At 38.3% G+C, this 17456-nt stretch overlaps 1 protein-coding gene across 4 annotated transcripts in view; it reads right to left on the reverse strand.

Annotated features, from left to right (window-relative positions):
• Positions 1–17456, reverse strand: part of lef1 (lymphoid enhancer binding factor 1) — a 122832-nt gene that overhangs the window by 35217 nt on the left and 70159 nt on the right. For all 4 annotated transcript variants that reach the window (XM_008119349.3, XM_003226503.4, XM_008119350.3 and 1 more), the window contains exons 5-6: positions 13169–13301; positions 3434–3524 (exon numbers count right to left, since the gene is read on the reverse strand). In XM_008119349.3, the coding sequence (XP_008117556.2) occupies positions 3434–3524; positions 13169–13301 (224 nt within the window). The remainder of the gene's footprint in view (positions 1–3433; positions 3525–13168; positions 13302–17456) is intronic.

Here is a 17456-nt window from a genome sequence, read left to right on the forward strand (position 1 = left end):
AAAAATGTTCATAGTGTGCATTTAAGATCAATTGAAAAGACAATACTTTTGGAGTAATGGGTGCTCTATTGAGCTTGACGTTCTGCCAAAGATGCAAGCTTGCTTTGGAGCCAGTCTTGACTGACATTGATGTTCATCATCCATGTCTGACTATGATTTCCTACTGCAGCAGCATTTAAAAGACTGAGAATGGCTTCTTCCACCAATACTGAGAGGAAACTTTCCAGATTAGCAGGGAGATAGTAAATAGAGAGATAACAGCAATTTGTTCACACAAAGGAGCATGATAACTAAAATTACTGAAATGCATTGATTTCATTGATTTGACCACAGAGAGTAGCAACCGCAGCAGCCATTCCTTTGGCAATTCAGATGTTTTTATTAGCTTGATAAGAGTCCATTTATACTGGTCTCTTTTTATCTGAGATGAATTATCTTGTTGGCAGCATCAATTTCCCCTGCCCTACTGAAGCAATACTTGCTGTATATAGTCAGAAAAGACTAAAGCCATCATTATTTTGCATTTTGTTTCCAAGCAAGTATGGTAAGATTTAAAGAAACTTATGCATGGATCAATACTTAAAGGTGGCCGTATACATGCAAGATGAATGCAAAACATGAATCTTGTGGGAGGAAAAAAAATGTACACAAAAAACCAAAAACCTTTTCCTCTGAAGTCCCAGTCTTCTTCAAAATGTCATATCCCACTAGCACAAATTGATTGCTTCAAATACTTTGAACTTTTTCTGCTTAGTTTACATTGTCTTTTCCTCCAGCTTGCATTGATGCAAGTTCTGAGCAGGATTTAACACACTTAAGTAGCAAAGTTCAGAGAGAATAATTGATCTATCCTTGAAAGACTGCTGCTCAATTCCATTCAAGCAGAGCTATTGATTGACAGATTTAATGTTTTAAGAAATTGTTATTTCCAAAGCTGCTGGCCCTTTATTATGCTCACCATGACAGGCTTCCCACTTAGACAGAGGTCTGGCCATGTACAGTAAGGAGAGACATTGCAGCAAAGAAAAGGTGGAAGAGCTGAAATCAAAAATATCAATCCAAGAGCACACAATCTAGATTTGTGTGTTACGCTCCATTTAAGTTATCAGCATATGTTTTAATTTACTCTCCTTGCAGAAAGCAAACAAAAACTCAACATACACACTCCTCAACAGCCTTAAGAGCCTTTGAAAGAAATGACAATATTTAGAACTGGAATCAAAACCACAACAAATCCTTCTGTTGTGGAAAAGCAACAGAGCAATAAAAGAGCAGAGGAATAAACACAGTCTGCTCTTTTGACTGTAAGGTCTAATTATAAAGGAATGTTGGATTTGCACTGATTTTTGGCATATGAAGTCATTACACCAGTGGCATCACTAGAGGGGCACAGAGGATGCAAATCGAACTGGATGACACCAAAACTACTATCTATATAATGTTTGTGCAGAGTTTCAACAGAATTTTTTTTACAAAAAATATCCATATACTTAGATATAATTGAGAAAACATTTTGTAAGCCCACCTCACACATACACTGTAAGTATAAGGCTAAATTTCTATGCTAATTTACTTCTTGAACGTTCCATTTCATATGTGTGCCAATCAGAGCTATCATTATAATCCAATTGCAATAGCATTTCGAATGATGCAACAAAAACAACATGCACTACAAGCACACACCATTGTTTTTGTTGCTGCTGGCTATTTATTGTTGCTGACATTGTCAAATTTTCTGATACTTTAGCTACAATATTATGATAGAGTCTGTAATGGGAGTATGTCCATGGGGTTACGACATTAGGTGACATCAAACCTAGTGATATCACTGCATCACACAGTTCTTTTCTTAAAAATTAAAAACAACCTAATCATAGATTGGGAACAAATCCAACACAGTATACAACTGTGTAAATATAATATAAACATTTCTACAATGACAAACCCAAATAACTACTAAAGCAGTAGTCCTTAAAAGGCTGAGATGTGTGGTCCTTCAAATGACATTGAACTACTGTTCCATATTTCTGACCACTGGCCATAATGACTGCAAGTGATTGAAGTTGGTAGTCTAACAACTTGAGAATCATCGTTATTGGTTCACCCTTACCTCAAAGAAAATGTTTTTTAATCTCTCTTTTTAGATTTCATTTTTGCTCACTCCCTCACTGGGTGGCAGTATAACTAGTCAGATGGCTAGTAGAGTCAATTCTTTAACATGTAGAGAAAATCTAAATTCACACAACCAACAGCAATCTTTCAGCTCTGACTGGGGTATGAACTCAATGAATGAGTTTCACATTCCATCACAAATCCTGAAGTGGGTTGGCTATTAGCACACTGTTTAAAATGACTCATCTGCTACACAAATAGTGTGAAAGCAAAAGCGACCAAATGGGTAGAACATGCTTAGTTGTGAGAGGATAATCTGCACATTCTTAATGTATGTTACCTGTTCCAGCCTTGTACTCTATGAATATTCAGGACAAAAGCTTTGTAAGCGCTGCAACAAATAAAGTGTCTGAAAACTACATTCATATACAGTAGAGTCTCATGTATCCAACCTTCGCTTATCCAACGTTTTGGATTATCCAATGCAGTCTGCCTCCCACCCAGATGCACAGCTGTTTGTCTAGGCATCAAGGACTAAACTTTTTACGGATTTAACATCCGACAATGTTGTTACTCTAAGTACATTTTACACAATTCTATCCTTATTTGTAGTCAATTTTTAGTAGTCAGTGTTTTTGTAGTCAATGTTTTCAATACATTGCGATGTTTTGGTGCTAAATTTGTAAATACAGTAAATTACTACATAACGTTACCGTGTATTGAACTGCTTTTTTGTGTCTATTTGTTGTAAACATGATGTTTTGGTGCTTAATTTGTAAAATCTTAATGTAATTTGGTGTTTAATAGGCTTTTCCTTAATCCAACCTTATTATCCAACATTTTCACTTATCCAACTTTCTGCTGGCCCATTTATGTTGGATAAGCGAGACTCTACTGTATGTACTAGATCCTATTTCGGACATGGGCAAAATACAGCTCCCAAACGGTGACACCCATCAACCCTAGAATACAACCAGTGATAAGGAATGTTGGTAGTTGCAGTCCAACATTAGGAGAGAATGCACTTTGTATTCCTATATATATGCCATGAAGCTTGTGAATGAATAGTAATGAATAGTAATACACATTGTGAGATGCCACTAAACAAGCCCAACTATTCACTTGCAAAACCAAATTGTCTTTGTACTTCAAAGCGTTAGCGTTGTTTAGTTACCAGTTTTAATATAATAAACACCACATTTTAAAAACAACAATCACACAGGAAACATACGTCCCAAGCCATGAAAACTTGCAATGGTTTTAAGAAGCACACAGCAACTGCATAAGCACATCAAGTTCAGAAGTAGTAAAAGGTTCTTACCAGCCAAGAGGCGGAGTTATCTGCCCAACGCTGCCAGGAGATAAGGGATAGAAAGTGGGCATATCAGGACCTGGAGGATGCCTGGACATGCCTGTTGGAGAGCATAGAGAGTGATTTGCAATTGGGTAGCAATAATGATTGCAGCACTGCACATAGCTGTAAATGCTCAAATATTAATCTTTTTTGGTTTGGTCACTCAATTCCCCCCATTTTATTTTTTAAGGCTAACTTGTTTGGAGATGCGTGGGTCCTGGCTCACCCACAGGCATGTAGAGAAAGGAGAGATATTTTTGTTGATCATTGAAACAATAATAATCTATGGTATAGATGGGGACACTATAGATCTGTGCAACCTCTTCTCCCTTTCATTTATTAAAACAGATTCAATCCAGGTAGCTCAGTGGAAGTCACATTTGAGGCACTATCAATTGCAATTAAATTAGTGGCATCACATGCCACATCACCCATTTCTATAGACATGACCAATGCCAATACAGTACTTAGCAATTTTGGATAGTAGCCTAAACTCCAAAGATATTTGCAAAGCCTACAAGACCAGGTCACATCATAATCTATAGATGAGAAAATCTATTATTTGTCCAAAGTTGCCAATTGTTTCCTATGCCTCAATATGTGACTGGGTCAGACCCTTGTATAGTGGGCCCAGTGGGTCTGGTGACTGTGGAAATGGGCATGAGGGCGATCGGCATAAATGAGCCCAGATCTGGCTAAAATTGGGCTAACCAGGTAATGTGGCACTCTGGGTGGAAGGATAATTTTTGGTAGCTGCCAGGCAGCAAATGCAGCCAATTACTGTTGTCCCCACAAAGGCTCACTTCCCATGTAGGGTTACCTACAAAATAAAGAATTCATGATTTTTCCCAAGCTGCTGTGACCAGATCTTCAGGAATATTTTTTCCTGGGTCCTATATAATTGGTGCCATTCTACAATATGATGGTTCACAAGACACGATGCAGGTGTTTAACTCTATGTCTTGTTTCAAATTCTACCATTGGTGCAGGTACATGTACCCACAATCAACCTCCCCAGTCAACTTTATTCATGCTTGGGAGTTTTGGTGCACTGGCTTGGCACCAAAAATGTGAAATAAACAGATTTTGCCTTCTTTTAATGCCTGAAATTTTTGTCCCCACCTGGAGAAGTACAGTAATTCTCTGAGATGACAATCAGAAGCCTAAATTCTGGTGACACTAGTTAGTTTGACTTTATCTTAATTTTAATTTTGTGCATTTTCATACATTCTAGTTTAATAAAGAAAATCTAATTAATGTGTGACCAGAAATGAAATTCTTAGCCATTTCTAGTGGAGTTGGTTAAAATAAAAGGTAAACGAATACTGCTAGTAAAATCTGATACCAATTCTTAGAAACTTTGAGCCTTTTCATTTTGTGCTCCAGAGGCACAGCTCTATAATCTGCTGCAACAGTTTTGTGGCACTTTGAAATCTAGCAAATTTATTGTGGCATAATCTTGCATGAATCAGAAACCACTTGGTTGGATGCATGACTGTCTCAGTGGGTAAGTATATATACTCCAAGTACAAAGAGAAGGAGGGTATATGCATGTGCCAATACATGTATCCATCGAAATCAAAACCAAATAGCCAAGCAGTACAAGAGATGGCAGTAGATTCACCACAGTACCATGCAAAAAACAAACTCACTTGGATCTAATCAAAATGTTTGTGACCTTACTAGCTGTCATTGCTAGCCATAACAAGTTCAATACAACAAACATACATATAAAAGAGATAACTATTTTTCATATTGAACTAGCTGCTTAAAATTTGCTGAGACTAGATTCCAGCAGTGCATTGATAATCCCGGACTAAGTGGCTTCACATGTGAATTTGTTAGGATATCATGGGAGACCTGTAAACATGCATTCACATTTTCAGTGCCTGCTTCTGGTCAATTTATTTGGCCTACAGGAATGGCATATAATATGTCAGAACACGGGCAGTTGAAGAAGTACATTACGTTGTTGCTAATGCTATTTGCTCCCATAATAGCACTGCTTGATAGACACAGTAATAGAAATGCTACATATGCATTTTTGTTTGAATATCTCATTGATGAGTAACTAATCCAGAATGGGGCACAATCTGCTAGGACGAAGAGGGCATAGCAGATTTTTGGCCTTATTGATCTGTTTTTCTCTCTCTCCCTACAAGTTTCCTATATAAATGCTACTTTTTAAGGAATTACTAAGAATTCTGGAGTGATGACCTTTCAGTCTGAAACCTTTATTTTTCCATTTTTGCTTTTGGCTCTTATTTAGCCTGGGTTTTGAAATTGTTTAAAATCTTTTTCAAAAGAATTATTGTATTTATTTTATTGTACACTATTTTAAAAAGGATGCTGTGTAGAAAAGTTATTAATTGATACTTTTAATACAAAAGTTCAGAAAAACACCATTACAGGCTTTATTTGGTTGTGAAGAATATACTTTGTGATATGATAAATTACCGATGGAGGCATATGTTAATAGTATACATTCCTTTTGGCAGAAATGGTTCCTGCAACCTCCCAAACACCTTTTTTTTCATATCAGGAGTGCCACAAAGTTTTCTACTGCCTCCTGGCCAAAATTAGTTTTGGTGAAAATGTTAATTTCCAGGAAGAGGAGGGGGGAAACACACATAATAAACAGAAACCCCCAAAACTGAAAGAATTGTTTTACAGGCTTGCTTAAGAATATATTAGGTCCTGGGAGGTGGGGGGAAATACTTGAAAAAATAGAATCCAGAACCTGTAAAATTGCCCATTTTATATCTTAAGTTCATTTTTTATATGTCAGTTCATAGAGTTCTGCACTGTAACAAATCACGCTCTTTTATTTAACAATGTATTTCCTCCTCCCATGAAAGAGATGGCAAATTTCACACTCTTTCATTGTGGCAGAGACAGGGGATCCTGGGTCAATGTTTATTGGGCAGTGGTCACATCTACACTGGTCTTATAGAAAGCAATCCTGGCTGCCCTTGGAGCTGCCAAACTTTCACTTTGGAAAGAAAGTCCTTACTCCAAGCATTGGCAAACTCTAGCCCTCCAGGTGTCTTGGACTTCAACTCTCACAATTCCTAACAGCCAGTAGGCTGTTAGGAATTGTAGGTGTTGAAGTCCAAAACACCTGAAGGGCCAAAGTTTGCCCATGTCTGTCTTACTCCCTGAAAGCTTCTGAGAGAATGTCAAAAAACATGGGAAGTCAAGACGACTGCTTTTGCACCATCGGAGGCGACTGTGTCATTATCGTGGTTGTTTGAAACTTAAAAGAACTTCCTTTTAACTTAAAAAGAATCATAAAGAGTCACTGGTCTCAGATGTTCCACAGGCAGCTTTCTGGACTTTCTGTAGATCTGACATATTCCCCAAGGGCTTTCAGAAAGCATGGGCAGACACAGAAAGTGCAAAACGTAGTGCAAGGACATTTTTAGCAAAAACTATTCTGATGAAGAAAAAGGTACACATGGATGTGCAGACCTCAGCCAATGCAAAATTATTTCTCTCATCTCCTTTCTCTGTTTTTAAAGATGATTTTGCCCATTTCTTCACTACATGGTTACAGTGCACAGACCAGGTTAAAACAATACAGGTACTACATGTGTATTGAAGAATTATATTTTATTAGAGGCCCCCAATGAACTGTTTCCTTAAGGGGTGTGGTGCAATGTCTTGTGAATCTCTCTGATTGCTTTATCATAAAGCTCAATAACACCTAATAAAGACAGCCATTATGTGAGAATGCCAATATCTGAACAAAAGGGCACCTGCTATAATCTTGTCTGTAAAGTCACAATAGCATCTAGAAAACAATCCTGGTCCATTGTAAAAATGTTTAACAAATTGTATATTTACTCAGCATAGAATAGGGATAAGGAGCTATAGAATTTGATGTTGGAGCTGCTGCATCTCAGTTTCACATATAAAGTACAACCATCCTTTAGTCTGCCTCCTTAATGGAAACATCACAATTATGTTTAAGGCCATGAGTACTGCAGGAATAGTATTCACTCAACTGGGTTTCAGTATAAACTTTACATGAACTATTAAGGTACCATAACCTTTCCCCTAAGTCAGAGGTGTCCAAACTTTTTAAGCCGAGGACCAGTTCACGGTCCCTCAGCCAGTTGGAGGACCAGACTATAGTTTGTAAATAACATGAATGCATTCCTATGCACACTGCATATGTTTTTTGGGGTGACGGGATGCAGGAGGACACCATTCCTCTTTCTCTCTTCCCAAGAAGCCTGCCTGGGACCCTGATCCCCAAGAAGGAAGGAACGAAGAGAGGAAAGAAGTCAAGAAAGGGAAGGAGGAAGGAAGGAAGACAAGGAACTGAGGGAGGAAGGGAAGGAGGGAGGAATAACTAAGGGAGTAAATGTGTGAGGGACGGAGGCCTGAAAAGAGAGGGCCGGTGGAAATTTTTAACAGGGGCCGCAAATGGCCCACGCGCCAGACTTTGGACATGTCTGCCCTAAGTCAGTCTGGCATGCTGGACAGCTCCTTTGAGACTCAGATTCATAGCCCTACTAAAATGGAAAGCGAACACTCATGCATCAGATAGGTATAATATATGACAATGGTGGACTAAGCATGATCTAAAGCTGATTTATGGGCCTAATCATCTCCAGACCCCACAGACTGTCTTTCTTCTGTAAAATAAAAATAAAGCATAAAATCTCCAAGAGTGACAATCTACCTTTAAAATAAGTAACTGTCACCCTGCACTCTTCAACTTTTAAAACAGTGGTTCTCAACCTATCCCCCCCCCCCCAAAGATGTTTTAGCCTTCAACTCCCAAAAATCCTAAACTGGGTGGGATTTCCGAAAGTTGTAGGCTAAAACACCTGGGGACTCACAGGTTGAGAACCACTGCTTTAAAGGTATCTGTTTGGTTTTCTTTGAAATCACAAGTGGACTTGTGTTTTCCAATTTTGTTTTTCTTTTCTTGGCATATTTGGTGGTTTTGTGCCCTCCGTCCCCAGGAAGAACCCAGGGAGAAAATGATCCCTGCTCTATTTTCTCACTCCTAGTGGATGAGTTGGCATTGGTGACAGTCAACCGGCCAGTTCTGTTTGTTGAAGTACAGAATTCCAGGTTATATGTAGCCTGCCCTGTACCCCATAAAATAGTTTTTGCTCTTAGTTGTGTGAAGGGTGTTGTCCCCCATCATCTTCACTCATGTAAAAATTTAACTGGCAATCCGGTATGAAGGATGTGAACAACATCCTGTCCTTCTGCTCAGGCACATTTGAGATGTCAATGCATTCTGTATGCCTGAGAATACAACTAAGGATTGCAGTTTCCAATCATTATGTGAGCATGAATACAGAAATCCTATGCAAAAGTTCAGTCTTTAGAGAACATTCAGGAGTGTTCCACATGCAAACCATCTAAAATAGTTACTGCATGTAAATACTTTGCTCATTGATCTGTCTGAAGTTTTCCTCAAATTGGGGGTGATAAAAATAAGACTTTTGGTCACTGTAGAACTTTGCTGTACATGGAAGATATAAGAACAGCTCCTAAATTAAGACTCTTCTGCATGGTATGGTGGATGGCTCTCCAGGTTAAAAATATTGTTGGGCAAGTAAAAAGGTGCTGTCATTATGTGTGCTTATAGCGTATAAGCCAAGCTGTGGCTTGCCATCTTCCTTTCCATTAGAAAAGCAAAATGCAGTATAATGTACACAATGCCATTTTGTAAACTCTTGCTAAGTATGTGTAAGTTTGGCATTTTATATAAGAGTCCAGTTTTTATCTGTTTTGATTTGATGCATATCCTGTTTTCTTTCCTAATAAGGACCCAAATAATATACTCTTGATTTTCACTTGTTTTGCTATATAGGCTTGTATCAGATTATATTCTGTATTCATTTGTGATCTGCATAGTACTGCGACAAACCAACCACCCTATTTTGTACTGCTTGACTTCTTGGCCTTGAAAAATAAGTAAGAAAATAGTTCAATGTCCTTCCTTCTGTACTATGACTATATATATAAACACACACACACCTACCCACTTTGGTGACTGCTTCATGAATATGGTGGAATAGGCTCTTGCCCAGAAAAGCTTATGCCACAAGTCTTGTGGTTTATACATTTCATAGTTGATTTTCACTCTGATTTGAAAAGAAAAAGAGAAAGAAGGTTACACAGCCCATAAATGATAAACTCCTAGTATCTGGATTTTTCCACTTTTTCAAAATCCACTGAAAATCAGCCTTGAGAAATTGTTCAGAAATGAAACATGTCAGAAGGGGCTTAGAGAAGAGGCAAGCAGCCATTCCAAATACGCAGCAGACTAGACTTATTAGATTAGGTAAATTGCTGCTTGTACATTTTCTGCGGTTCCCTCGTGATTCACAGATTTTGGAAACTTGCTACCACAGAGGATCGGTGGTTAATTAAGAATCATTTTCAGGCCTGTAATGGTCACACTTGATATGATTCATTTGGTTTCTGATTGTCACTCCAGCTTCAGCTAAGCTCCTCATCAAGTTGACTCTTGTGGACGCCAAGGTCAGGCTTTTGTACTGGTTAGTATTTTTGCAGTAGGGTAAAGCAGTCCCACTGGAAACGATCTATCAACCCACACTCCCAAGAACATAAAAATGCAACAAACCCTTTCTAAAAACCACCTCAAGGATTAACACTAATCTTAGTCCCAGATGAGCCCAGTGGTTTTCACGGTCTACCTAAATCTCACACCCCCGAGGAGGCATACAGAATTATGGTCACAAAGACCATTAAGCCATTGATTTATTTAGCCCATTAGAGAAGTAGCGAAGCAAGAATCGCAGGTCTCATTTTGCATGTAAAGCCCTCTGTTCTAAACGAGAAGAGGTACAAATGACTGAGTCATTTTGAAAGACTTGCTCCTTGACAAAAATTCAGTAAGAAGCTGCAGCGTGACCGGACAAAGGGGTCACCTGAATGACTGTTTGCCCCCAAGTAGCAAGCATTACTACATGCATCCCATGTCCCTGAAAAACTGCATCTCCCTCTATGAGCCAATCTGACTCTGAAGACCTTTGGGGAAAGGATTTCTCTCCATTCTGCCATCATCAGGGGTGTTTGGTGAAGACCAGGAGAAAGCCTTCTTGGTGACTGTTCCCAATTCTTTCCCACTGGAGATTTGGTTGGCCCACTTTCCACTCTCTACTCACTGGCTGGCAAAGATCTTTTTATTTAGGCAGGCTTACAGTAGCAGAAGGATCATTTAAAGGGATATGTTAGGATTTTATCCTATTTACTATGTTTGAATTTGGTTTTAAACTATTTCAATATAATATTTTTATGGAATAATTTCTTTAATAGTTTTAACTTTTGTTTCAGACAGGTTCCAGCTATACAGTAAGACTTGCCACATCCACATGAAGCACTTTATGAATTTTGCATTGATACAGCAATAGCAAAGTCCACTGAAATGAAGGACTTCTGGCCCAATAATATTGTAGAGTTGCACTGGAGGACCTAGAAAATGCCTAGATAGGACATGGGTGAATGAAACTGGTCATGTATAGACTATACTATATCTGATTTTAGCATGCTATCTTGGGTACTTTCTTTGGAAAATGTGGAAGGTTGAACTGATTAATTAAATAAATAGGGTTATCTATTAAATACATTTTTTGTCCCAAGTTGGCCAATAGTGCCCCTGCAAACCTCAGCTATTTACTTTTTTTGGTGCAGTTCCAGAAATTTTATCACTCTTGTATCCAGTTTGCTACATATAACACTTCAGTTAAGAATTCTATTGCAAGTGCATAATCAACAATATATATGGCAAAGGATGATGATCCTTTCTCCCATCTGGTGTGGTATTTCCTATCTGCCCTGCTTTTAGCTCTTTTTGCATAGATCCATGGTATATGTCAAGTTAAAAGGTGGTTTGGGGATAATATAATAAACATGGAATAAATATATGACAGGAAGAACCTTACTCTAAAACAGGAAATGATAAACACAAAAGTAGAAATACTCAGAAAAGAGACTTTTAGAAAATTCATCTCAGCAGACACTCATGGCAATACATGAAACCGCTTTCCTGTAAGTTTTTTTTCCATGTCAGGAGGGATTTGAGAAACTACAAGTCACTTTTGGTGTGAGAGAATTGGCCGTCTGCAAGGACGTTGTCCAGAAGACACCCAGATGTTTGATGTTTTACCATCCTCGCATGGGAAGCTGGAGCTGACAGACGGAAGCTCACCCCGCTCCCCAGATTTGAACCACCGACCTGTCAGTCAGCAGTCCTGCCAGCATAATGGTTTAACCCATTGCACCACCGGGGGCTCCTTCCTGTAAGTGATTCAGGACTATGATACATCAAAACTATAAATATTCTAATACATTTTCCAGCTTGGAATGATTAGTTCTGTCCTTTGTGATATTCATTCTATAGGGGTATATACAGTATATAATACGATAACAGGAACATTAAGCAATACAGCAACATTGACTACCCTGTTTTCTTAAAATTGACTATATATTTATCTTTTCAAGATTCTGTTTTTCTTTGGAAACATTAATTCCGTATGCCTCATATCTATGCTCAGCACAACTACATTTTACTAATTCTAATGCAGAAATATACTCCAAGAAGTCTTCTGGAACCCATTATTAATAAACTCCTGCAAAGGCACATGTCACCACCCTCTATCAAAACCTATACAGTGTTCCCTCACTTTATTGCGGGGGTTAGGTTCCAGGACCAACCACAATAAGTGAAAATCCTTGAAGTAGGGACACTATATTTATTTTAATATTTATACATTATTTTAATAGTTACACAAAATTTTAAGTCTTTATCACCCAATGGTGTGTTGATAAATTGCCTCCTTCTCCTCCTGTTGCCACTTGGGCTCCTATTCTCTCCCTTTGGCTTCTCCTTCCTTCTTTCCTTCCTTAGGCTGTAAATTGTAATTTTTTATAATTTATAATAGTCTTTTAGAGTTTATTGAAAAACAGCGAAACAGAAAATCTGCGAAAAGTGAACCGCGAAGTAGTGAGGGAACACTGTATGTATATGTTATAGCCAAAGACAAGCCATCTAAGCTGACTTTCTAAAACTCAGATGAGCAATAGTGATACTTCAGTAATCTAGTTAATCAACTATTAGCATGAATAAATAACTACAGAGATTTAAAAATAAATTTGCAACGAGGTGCAATTGAGGTGGCTGCATGCTTTTATGCTTTCCCACAGCCCAGTCTGAAGTTGGTCAAAACTAATTTGAAAGCAAATTGTGCAGGGTGTTATAGCTAGGTTAAGATTACAAATGGTGGTGAGAAAGAAAATGCTGGAGATCTGAGAAACAAAGCAACTTGCTGAAGGTGGGAGAAACACATTTCAGAAACTTCATTCAATAGAGCAAGACTACTCAGAGCTCTAAGATATAACATGGTTAATAATAAATAGGAAAGAATGGGAAGGCAACATCCCATTGCCATTAAATTTAGTATCTGAACGTGTATTTGAAAACAAGCAAACCAATCTGCAAACTTCCCCAGCACTTGGATGCACTGCATTCTTAACATGGCAGGGGGCACTAAAGACTTCTGGTTTCTCAAGTTCTCAGGAAGATGGAAGCATCTGGCTTCTTGATCAAGCAAATTTTTAGGAAAAGTAGGAAAGTGATAGTGCTCCCTTTAGCACCCTAGGGCTCAGGGTAAAGCATGGGTGGCGATCTTGCTAATGATGGTCTCTCACCTTGCTTTGAGTTGACGTCTGAGGGGAGGTGTGAAGGATGTGTCCCTGGAGAAAAGTGCTCATCGCTGTAGGTGATAAGTGGGGTGAGAGGGTGAACTGCGTGAGAAGGCTGCACCACCGGTACTTTGTTTGACTGCAAACAGAAACAAAAAAAGGTAACAATATTGTTTGTGTTCTCAGTAGGGTTGGTTTTTTAACACCCCAATTTCAGTAGTGCCTGCCTGGCCTTTAAAGAGTTAACTTTAGATCAGAAATGTGACAATCCCAATGCATCTCTCACACACAGACCCAGGCACACAAATGTCTTTAGCTTTTGGCAACTTTTAAGTTCTCCAAATTATTTTTTATCAATCTGCATGTGAATCCTACTCATCATGAATTTGCCATCTGTGACTGATTTATAGGTACTTAATATTCCACTATCTGAGATTGAAAATGCAAGGTGAGATGGCTTTTAGGCAGCATTTAGAATGATTGGTTAATATACATTTGTCTGATTGCTAGGAGCATTAATACAGTAGAAAGAGACATGATAGTCATGACAGTCCAAATATAAAAGCACAAGAAGGCAGCAGACTCACTGCAATTAGAAAGCCATTGATGCAATCAAGAATTCTGAAAAGTTTATGACTGAACAAAACCTGGAAAAAGGTGCTTTTTTGAACGCAAAACACACGTGACTCTAATCAAGGGCTCACTGGACTAGACTAAATGAGCCCTTGTTTAGAGCATCTATTTAATTCAATGTGGCCTTGATCATAGGAATATTGAAACATCAGCCAAGCCATGCTATACAAGTAGTAATGCTTATGTTCATTAGCATGTTAAAATCCTAAATGCATCCAACACTTAAAGAATAATAAATTGACAGAGTATTAACAGATGTACAAACTTAAAAAAATAAAAACATTTATATCATAAAATGCGTAGTATAATTTTGTATAATCACTAAGAGTGCTAGTAAGCCACTGATTACAACTGTATTTCTGTATCTTTGGGGTTTGCCCAAACATCTATTCTAAAAAAAAAAGGTTTTACAATGTTTATGTGTTTTAATTATTCTGTAACCCACCTCAAGCTACAAGGAGAGGCAGTTAAGAAATAAAAAAATTTATCATCATCATCATCAGCCAAAAGCAGGCCTATATATCCCATTCAAATACTGGTACGTTTATGTTGGTTACAGTTGTTCTTAATTTAAAATATTGTATTGTTCTTTCAGTTTGTTTGCACTACAAATAAGATATGTCTATTGTGCATAGGAATTTGCTGATTTTTTTTTCAAACTATAGTCTGCCCCCCCCCCCCCAACATTTTTGTTCTTCTTGTTTGGTACCCTCATGGCTTTTGGACCTATGGTGACCCTAAAGTTACGCTATCAATGTCTGGCAAGATCTTATCAGAAGGTGTTTACTACTGGCTTTCTCTGAGGCTGAGAGTGTGTGACTTGTTGAAAGTCACCCAAACAGGTTTTCATGGCTAGGGGCACTGATTCACATCCTGCTTTATGAATCCTTCTCCATCACTCAGAGCATTACACCAGGCATATGCAAACTTCGGCCCTCCGGGTGTTTTGGACTTCAACTTCCACAATTCCTAACAGCCGGTAGGCTGTTAGGAATTGCGGGAGTTGAAGTCCAAAACACCTGGAGGGCCGAAGTTTGCACTTGCCTGCACTACACCAAACTTTCTTCACTGAAGCATTGAGAGCCATATCTTAATTTTCACATAAGAACAAGGAGGAAGAGACGACTGTCTCCTTCATATGAAAACAACAGTGCGCCTTAAAAACAGTATAATTTTTTCCTACATTATGGCTGATCCTATCCAAATAGCCCTATCTGAAATACTAAGGTAAAACATAGTTCACACAACAGTATCTGTACATGATTACAATTACACAGTATACTATTAATATTAAATCATTCAGTTGCTACATGATGTGATCTCTTTGAGTTGGAAAAATGCTGGAGTTTCTAGAGACATTTTTCTACATTCTATGTCTAGGCAAAATATGGAAGTGTTTGAAATCATTTGCATTATTACACCATGTTCTGTAGCTTAATTTTCTACTTTTCTATAAATGAGCTCTATTATCAAGGAGGAAAAACGGCAGCTTTTCCTTTTGATAAACTCTGAATGGAACCCCTTCAGCAATATTTTTTTTGGTCACAAATATAAAAACCATACCAGATGATGGATGTATTGGGAATGGGGAGCGGGGAGGGATTCATATCAAAATACATAGATCAAGTACTTCATAAAATAAATGGTGAGAGAGGTTTCTTAACTGGACAACCTTCATTTGAATGCGAACAAGATGTATAGCATAACACAAGAGAAGTGCTTCTGTATAAGAATTCCTTTCTAGTTTAAACTGAATAAAAAACAAAGCTGGTGTCACATTTTCTAGCTACTTTTTTTCCTTTGCATACTTTCCCTTGTTTTCAGAGCACCACCTTAAGGAGCCTGCATTAAGCAAGTGCTATCTTCTTAATGTCTGACCTATCCCTCCAGTCATATAGCTCAGAATCTTCTGCATGAATTTTTGCTAAATTATGCTATCCTTGCTCTCCTCTTAATTTTACGGTTTTCAACACAGATTTGCTTTCCTGTGGGAAGGAGATAAGAACCTGAGGATTTTAATTTAAGCTTTGGCCTTGTCTTATATTTTGCAAGAGGAAGAGAGAGTGTGTGAGCAAGGGAGAAAATGCAGTGCTACTCATAGGTGTTTTAAAAGCCAACAAGCATTAGGTCCATTATTTGTGACCAAATAATAAAAGCAGTGTGAATTTCCCTTGAGATATAAGAATTGGTTTCCCAGAAAGACAGCTCTAAACTGCCATGCATCTTCCCTTCTTTAAGACACACAAATTGGATACCAAGTTTCAGATTATCTGCCTCAATTTTCAAAGGAGATATCTATAGGCACTGAATTAATATTTAGACTAATACTCTAAAAACAAAGAGACGTTAGAAAATGTGGAGGGTATCTAAGATTTATTTATTTATTTACAGTATTTATATTTTGCCCTTCTCACCCCAAAGGGGACTCAGGGCGGATCACATTGCACATATAAGGCAAACATTCAATGCCATAACATAGAACAGAGACAGAGACAGACGCAGGCATGGGCTGGCCTCGAACTCATGACCTCTTGGTCAGAGTGATTTGTTGCAGCTGGCTGCTAACCAGCCTGCGCCGCAGCCCAAGCCTGATAATAACTTTTTTCCAAGATAAATATTTATGGAAGCTTCAGACCAACAAGACTCTCATACAACTGAAGGAACAAACTGGGACATGGACTCATTCCTCTTACTCCTGCTGCTGTCCGAAACACGGTTGGTGGGGATAAGTGAGAGGGCCTGTTTGGTGGTGGCCCCCTGGCCCTGGAACTCCCTCCTGAGAGAAATTAGATTAGTAATATAATAATAAATAATAATAACTTTATTTTTATACCCCGCCCCATCTCCCCGAAGGGACTCCCTACCTTGGCCACATTCCAGAATGACCTGAAAACCTGGTTATTTCAATGTGCTTTTGACTAATTCGGCACAATATGATGGAGTCCTTTTATCTCCACCTATACCCAGCCACTGCACTTTATTACTAGCTCATCTTATTAGTGACCTTGCAATATATTGCACATTTATAATTTATTGCCATGCCTACAATTTTTGAACACGCCCATTGCGCCCGTCTATTGGTTATTAGTTATCAGTTGTTGTTGAGTTTATGCTTTTATGATTTTATATGTTTTAATGTATTAATTCATTGTAATTGAATGTATCTTACGTTGTATTTTATTGTTGCATTACTGGGTTTGGTCCCCATGTAAGCCACCCCGAGTTCCTTCGGGGAGATAGGGCGGGATATAAGAATAAAATTATTATTATACAAGCTTATTGTTGATGTTTTTGTGTGTCTTCAAGTCTTTTCCAACTTATGGAAACACCAAGGCAAACCTACCATGGGGATTTCTAAATGGCAAATGTCTTCTGAAAGGGTTTGCCTTTGTCTTCTTCTAGGGCAAGAGCATGGGATTTTCCCAAAGTCACCAAGTGGATTCTCATGACTGAGTGGGGATTTAAACCTAGGTTTCTCCTAGGGACTTCCCCAATACCAAAATATTACACATTCCATACTGTAATGTTCTTTGACTACTTTCTTCTGCATGAGCTGGCAATCCCTCAAAAGGCTTTTAAAAATTCTCCCCTTTGCATAAATATAAAATAGCAAAGGTCTCAATTTATCCTCTTTCAGCATCTGTGTTTTGAAAAATTTGGC

The sequence above is a fragment of the Anolis carolinensis genome, chromosome 5, assembly GCF_035594765.1.
Source record: "Anolis carolinensis isolate JA03-04 chromosome 5, rAnoCar3.1.pri, whole genome shotgun sequence".
Taxonomy (NCBI): domain Eukaryota; kingdom Metazoa; phylum Chordata; class Lepidosauria; order Squamata; family Dactyloidae; genus Anolis; species Anolis carolinensis.